The sequence below is a fragment of the Onychomys torridus genome, chromosome 4 (assembly GCF_903995425.1).
Source record: "Onychomys torridus chromosome 4, mOncTor1.1, whole genome shotgun sequence".
NCBI lineage: Eukaryota > Metazoa > Chordata > Mammalia > Rodentia > Cricetidae > Onychomys > Onychomys torridus.
In genome coordinates this window covers 115,993,152-115,999,727 of record NC_050446.1, presented here as the reverse complement: position 1 = coordinate 115,999,727, position 6,576 = coordinate 115,993,152, and the positions used below count along the sequence as shown (strand labels likewise).

Genomic DNA, 6,576 nt, shown 5'->3' with positions numbered 1-6,576 from the left:
AATCACTGAGAGGACCAAGTCCCATCCAGTCACCACAGTGTTCCTGGGACCAGCTCTTAATGCCGCCTCCCCAGTTCCCCCAGGTCCCATCTTGGAGCACACTCTGCTATGCTGGTCTGCGCTGGTTTGCTTGATGGTCTATGTGAGTGCCTTCTCCTTTGGATTTGGACCAGGTAGGAGGTAAATCCAGAGCCTTCTGTCCCTTTTAGTGGGCCTTATCAGTCTCGGGACACTTGAGCTTTAATGGTGGGTGACTGAGGCTTCAGGGTTCCTCACATCAAGGAGTTCCTCCAGAGCTGAAGCCTACACTTGCACGTTTTTAAACCTGCCCATCCCCATCACCAAATTTTAAACCAGCTCTCTTCAAGTCTTGGATCTATCCCTAAGTGGCTCCATCAGAAGAGCTTTATCTGAAAGGAGTCAGATAAAAACCAGACACACCAGTTTGCCTAGGACCCTTCTGTTCTTGGCACTGAGTGTCTTGTGTCCCAGGAACCTGAGACTGAGGCCACTCAGGGGATCCGCATAGGGGTGTGGGGGTGTGCAGCTGGGAGAACCTGGGGCAGAGAATGTGGCACAGGGCTCAGCTAGCGAGGACAGGAGGTGGCCTGTGCAGTTCACAGGTGCCCAGAAACTCTCTTGCTCTTGTCCCAGTGACCTGGCTGGTCCTCAGTGAGATTTACCCAGTGGAGATCCGTGGGAGAGCTTTCGCCTTCTGTAGCAGCTTTAACTGGGCGGCCAGCCTCTTCATCAGCCTTTCCTTCCTCGACCTCATCGGTGAGTACTTTGGCCTCATCCCAGGCCACGTGTATCTAGACCAGGGGACGGGTTTCACCAGAGCTGAAGCTCCCAAACTGGCTGGATCACAGCGTCGTGAGCCCTGATACAGCCCAGCTTGTGAACCAAAAGGGAATTTTCCATCTCAAACCACCTGAATGAGTGGGGTGGGTGGCCTTAGAGCTGGTCATGGGTTTTCCCACCTCAGGGACTGACTTTTATTCTTCCTCAGCTGTTCACAGTCATTCCTGCCTCATGGTATGAAGGTGGCTGCCAGCAGGCCTCTAGTGGAGCCTGAGTCCTGGGCCCAACCCTCATTGGCTCAACAAGATCGCCTGTCCCTCCCAGAGCCGATGGCTGGTGCTGTTCTGCTGTCCAGGGCTTCTTTAACTCTGGACAGTTCTTAGGGCTAGGTTACTTTTCTACTCCCCATGGCCAAGTGTTTCCGTGTCCAGCTCTTGGGGCTGTGGGGACATTTTGGAGAAGCCACTCACATGGCGGTCTCCCAGCCTTCCTTCTCCCTGTTGGCCCTGTCTCCAGACATTTTTGTGTGGAATGGATGAACAAGACAAAGGGGGAGGGAGAGGAGGGAGAGGAAGGAGGGGAGGGAGGGGAGGGAGGGGAGACTCATCGTGAGTCCTCCTCTACCCTCACCCCCATTTCACAGATGAGGAAATGTATAATTCCTAAGTCCAGTCAGTTGTCAGAGGACTGGAGCCTGGCCCTCCAAACCAGCCCAGGGCAGATCACACCGCTCAGGGAAGCTGATGGAAGGGTGGTCTTGAGAGAGAAAGGCACCCACACAGAACCAGACATCCCCCTCTACAGAGCCGCTTCCTTTAAGCCCCCTCTCCCTGTCATGGGCCCCACGACTTTAGAGGCCTCTGGTGACATCACTGATGTGGTCCTTAGCCTTTGGTAGAGCCCTCTGTTCTGGGCCTGAGCAGTGGTTCCTATCTTCCTGCTCTCCTGGATCAGATACACGGAGTGACCCTTTGTGGCCTTCTGGAGCAGAAGCTCTGGAGCCACCCTTTATCATGGCTGGTCCCTGCAGATAGCCACACCTCCACTCAGGTGTTCTGACTCTGAGAGACCTTACCGTGTTGGTGGCTTCAGCCTCGGTGACAGCCAGTGGCTTGTCAGCCATTCTGCAAACTGGCGGTCCCTGGCCCTTGCAAGGGTGAACTGTTGGTTCTTCTTCTTCTTTTTTTTTTTTTAATTTATTTATTTGTTATTTATACAGTATTTTGTCTGCACGTATCCCTGCAAACCAGAAGAGGGCACCAGATCTCATTACAGATGGTTGTGAGCCACCATGTGGTTGCTGGGAATTGAACTCAGGACCTTTGGAAGAGCAAGCAGTGCTCTTAACCTCTGAGCCATCTCTCCAGCCCTGAACTGCTGGTTCTATACCTGGGACCTGTTGGGTAGCGTGGGCCTCAAGAGCAGGGTGCTCAGCTCCTGGCCCACACTCTCAACATTGTGTTCCAAGGTGCCATCGGCTTAGCCTGGACCTTCCTGATCTATGGGCTGACTGCTGTCCTTGGCCTGGCCTTCATCTACTTGCTTGTTCCTGAAACAAAAGGGCAGTCACTGGCTGAGATAGAGCAACAGTTTCAGATGAACAGGTACGTGGTGAGTGGGGGTGGGGGCTGAGACAGTGCCTCAAAAGTGGGCCCTTCAGGACCTCAGGATCCTCTTCCTTTTGCCAGATGCTCACATAGCCTCCTGCCTTACTGCCATTGTCCCCAAGCCATTGCCCTTCAGCTATTTTGTACCATCTGACAATGGCTTTGCATTGACCTAAAGGCTTGACCCCAGGTTTGTGTATGTGGTGAAGGGATCAAATCCGGGCTTTGCATTGTAGCCAAGAATTCTACCCCGAGCTACATTTTGCTTTTGAGACAGGATGCTGCCATATAGTTCACCACATTAACTTAGGGCTTGCTGTGGAATTTAAGCCAACCTCATACTTGCAAGCTTCCTGCCACCATGCCAGGCTCTCACAGGAATTGAAAATTAATTACAAAACCCCAGAGTATTAGAATCTTAAAACCAACGAATCTTAGACTCATGGGCTTTAGAGAAAAGGACGTAGCTGAGGGCTTAGTCTGTGTTCCACCAGTGTTTATACTAAGTCCTTGAAGCAATGTCCCAGGCAGGGTTTGAGGCCTTTGGGGATGCAGCAGAGGTCAAGAATGACAAGGTGCTGTCCTCAATGAATTGCTGTTCAAGTTGGGAAGGGGCAGAAAATAAGTCAACAGACCATTGAAGAGGAGTGGTCTAGACTGATGATATTTAATGAGAAAAAACATTAAGCTGCATATCTTGCTGGGAGGCCAGACTAGCACAGAAAGGGACAGAGGATCAGGGCTGTGGCTCAGTTAGAGCGAGGACCTTTCTGAGTAGAGGTGACTTCAGTCAGTGAGGAGGGGAGGCAGCCATGTAAAGATGAGGGGAGGGGCATCCTAGGTGGAGGGAGTAGCTGGTGCAAAGACCCTGACGTGGGGTCCTGTCTGACCCAGGCAAGGAACAAGAGATCCCTCCTGTGGGACTGGAAGAGGAAGGTGGAAGGTCAGAGCATCCAAATGGAGTTAGACCACTTCCAGTCTGGAGGTCACAAACAGGATTTCAGAATCTTAGCACTCTGGGAGAAAAGAGGGGGGACAGGTGCCCCAGATGGGATGTTGCAGTGATGAGAAAATTCCATCACCTTTCTTACAGTCCAGGTTCCTGGCTGCCTGGTCTATTTCTGGGATGGCCTGGAGGGTTGTTTTTTTTTTTTTTTTAAGTCATTGTAATATTGAGCCAGCCTGCCCCTGAGAGGAACAAGTAGGGGTGGGGTGAGGGCATAGGCTGACCTCCCAAAGACAGAACATCCCAGCCAATGTGGGCATTGGGCAGCTCCTTTAGCTAGGGTGTTGGTGTTTGGGTTGTTGACCAGAGGTATATTTAGAATTCCCCAGGTACATGGTGACCCTGCTTGCAGAGGGGTGTGTGTGTGTTTCCTGTGGCATTCAGTGCTTTAATCCTGGGTCCAGGAACAGTGGCAGGCACACCCCAGTTCTATGAATGAGTGAAATGGAGTTCAGGGCAGCCGGTGACTGAGCTGATACCTGCCTGAGTCGGGGGGTCGGGGGAAGGCCGTGACTTCAGAGCTGGGTGGGGAAGGGGAATGTTCTGGGAGGAGGGAAGAGCAAGGCCCTAGCTGTAGTGATGACCATTCTGATGTTTGAAGAGAGTCACAGGAGGCCAGTGTGGCTGTGCTGAGCTTTACACAGGTCCTCACAGGGACATGAAAGGGTCTGGCTTGGAGTTTAGAAAGGGCACCATGGCTGGGATGGAGACACAGCAAGCCCAGAGGAGCTGTGCAGGCATGTTGAGAAATCAGGAAGGGGTGGAACAGGGTGGGGGCCGTGATGTCCTCTGCTTCCTGCCCAGAGAAGGCCTCAGGCCTGCTGCTCTCTGATCCTTGACTTCCTTGGCAGGTTCCCTCTGCGCTTAGGCCACAGGCAGAACCCCAGTGGTATCCAGTACCACCGCCTGGAGGTCTCCTCGGCCTCCTGAGGCTCCTGTCTGCTTCCAAGGTGCTGGCACATTGGATTCTGCAGCTCCAGCTCCCTGCCTACCGGGGCCTGGAACTCATGATCCAGGTTTCCTTCTGTAGTGGCCCTGCCCCAAAGGGTGAGTCTTGCTGGGGTGAGAGATAAACCCTGTACTCTTCGTTTTGAGTTTGAGACTTCAGGGACTCTGGAAGATCCAGCTCCATGCTTCAGTTTCCCCATGGAGTTGACTTGTCTGCAATGTTTATAATGACATCCTCTGTGGTGTCTCTACCAAGGGCTTCTCAGGTGACCTGGGAAGGAAGTGTCTTCCGCCGCCAGCCCTGAGCCAGCAGAGACTGCAAGTCTCTGCCTTCCTTGTCCACTTGGCAGAGTCTTAGTGATCAGGAGCCTGTTTGGGTCACTGCCTTCCTCTTACCCAGGATATGTATCAGGCCCTGGGACTCTGACTGAGGACAAGAGGCTGTTGCTAGGATGGCTTTATGACCCTGGCCTCAATTTCCTCCATGTGTCCCACAGAAGCCTAGACTAGGCTGCTCCTAAGTCTCAGAGCAGAGACATAAACACTCAGCGAGGGCTCCATCACATCACGTAGTCCTGGGACAGAAGTTTTGTTAGTAGAGAGTGTACCTAGATTTGAGTGTCAGGACCCTGGAACACAAGAGCTGGCCCCCAACATGTGACAAGTGCCAGGGTGGGACAGGGAGCTTTGAAGGGAGAAGGGATTGGAGGGATTCACCCAGGTGTTGGTGGTTGTGGCTTCTACTTTGGGTGCTACTGACATCCTCAAGCCTCAATTTCTCCATCTGTAGAATGGGCAGAGTTGTGCCCCCCATCTCCTTCAGGAGGGTCTTCAGTGAGCTCTGGGGGCTTCTGCCCACTGTGTTACACAGGGCACCTCCTTTGGGGCATTGTAAGGGGTCAGTCATCTGGAGTCCAGCAAGTGGCTGAGGTCAGAGGTTGCATAAGGAGGACGTAAAAAAGATAGAGTTGGTTCCTGGACACTGGGTAGCTGGCCTCACTAGCACTGTAAGTCACACCCTTTTGGTTCCCAAGCCTGGCCCAGTGACCTTGCTCTTTGTCTAGATACTTCATTTATAGCCAGTGGAGTGCTGGATTCAGCTTGTGCTGGCTAGCTCCTCGGAGCCAACTGCCACACAGTCAAGACTTGTGCAAACTGGTTGCTAAGCACTGCCATTATTTAAAAAATTAATTTATAATAAGCAATTGATGTAATTCTAATAGTCAATACTCAGACTTCATCATCTCCCACCAGGTGTGGTGGCACACGCCTATGATTCCAGCACTCAGGAGACTGAGGCTGGAAGATCCAGCATTCTGGGCCAGTCTGGCTTTAAACCTTGTCCTGCTAAATGAATAGGTAAATACAAAAGCCAAACCCCTGTTGCCACCTAATTTCTCCCTCCTCCGTGCTGTGGATGGTCCTCATGTTTGTCTGATGGAGTTGGAGGGAGGTGCTGTGTGTTTTACTGCTTCTGCATTCAATGCCTTCACTGTAAACGCCTGGGTGCGTCTTTGCCTTCCAGAGGCCAGGGAACACTGCAGACCAGGGCTTGGTCTATTGTCTGGTTGATTTTTCTGGAGATGAGAGCTGCCGGGTCAGGTTAAGGTGCCTCCTGCATGTAGCTGGTATATTGAAAACAGCACAGAAAATGGGGCGTGTGTGAAAATTACTCCTCTTTGACAGCAGACACTTGTTCGTGACCTCTATGGAGGGAGGGGCTCTGATGTGTATCCGACCTTTGGGAATGTGTGTCCATCGCCTGCCGAGCCCCAACTGCACACTGTCTGCTTACGGAACACTCTTTAGATGAAATGATTTCCCACACAAATACATGCATTTTAAAATAAATTATCTTGAACAAAGATGTATGTGGTGATTTGTATTTCTGTACAAATGCACGTTTACTGTCTATTAAGTGTAAAGGGCAAAGTTATGACCTAAATAAGGTCCCTGTTCTTATTCTGACATTCTGGTCAGGTGCTCGATCCATGAGAAATAAAAAAGGAGATGGAGAGGGAAAAAGAGGGAGAGAAAAAGGAATGGAGTGAGGAAAACTCATTCATGGACAGATACGGAACAGTAGGTAGGTGATAGATAGGTAAGAGATAGCAGACAACAGACTGACAGATGACACATAGGTGATAATAGATGAGAGCGTTTGTGATCCCAGCACTCGGGAGGTGAATCCAGGAGGATCTCTGTGAGTTCGAG

The 6,576-nt window shown here is 51.5% G+C and overlaps 1 protein-coding gene across 1 annotated transcript in view; it reads left to right on the top strand.

Moving 5' to 3' along the window:
* Positions 1-6,194, top strand: part of Slc2a10 (solute carrier family 2 member 10) — a 12,831-nt gene extending 6,637 nt beyond the window's left edge. The window contains exons 2-5 of the mRNA XM_036185317.1: positions 1-173; positions 655-777; positions 2,270-2,405; positions 4,266-6,194. The exon at positions 1-173 is cut by the window's left edge and continues 1,102 nt beyond it. Coding sequence (XP_036041210.1) covers positions 1-173; positions 655-777; positions 2,270-2,405; positions 4,266-4,344 — 511 coding nt within the window. The 3' untranslated portion in view covers positions 4,345-6,194. The remainder of the gene's footprint in view (positions 174-654; positions 778-2,269; positions 2,406-4,265) is intronic.
* Positions 6,195-6,576: the final 382 nt, after the last annotated feature.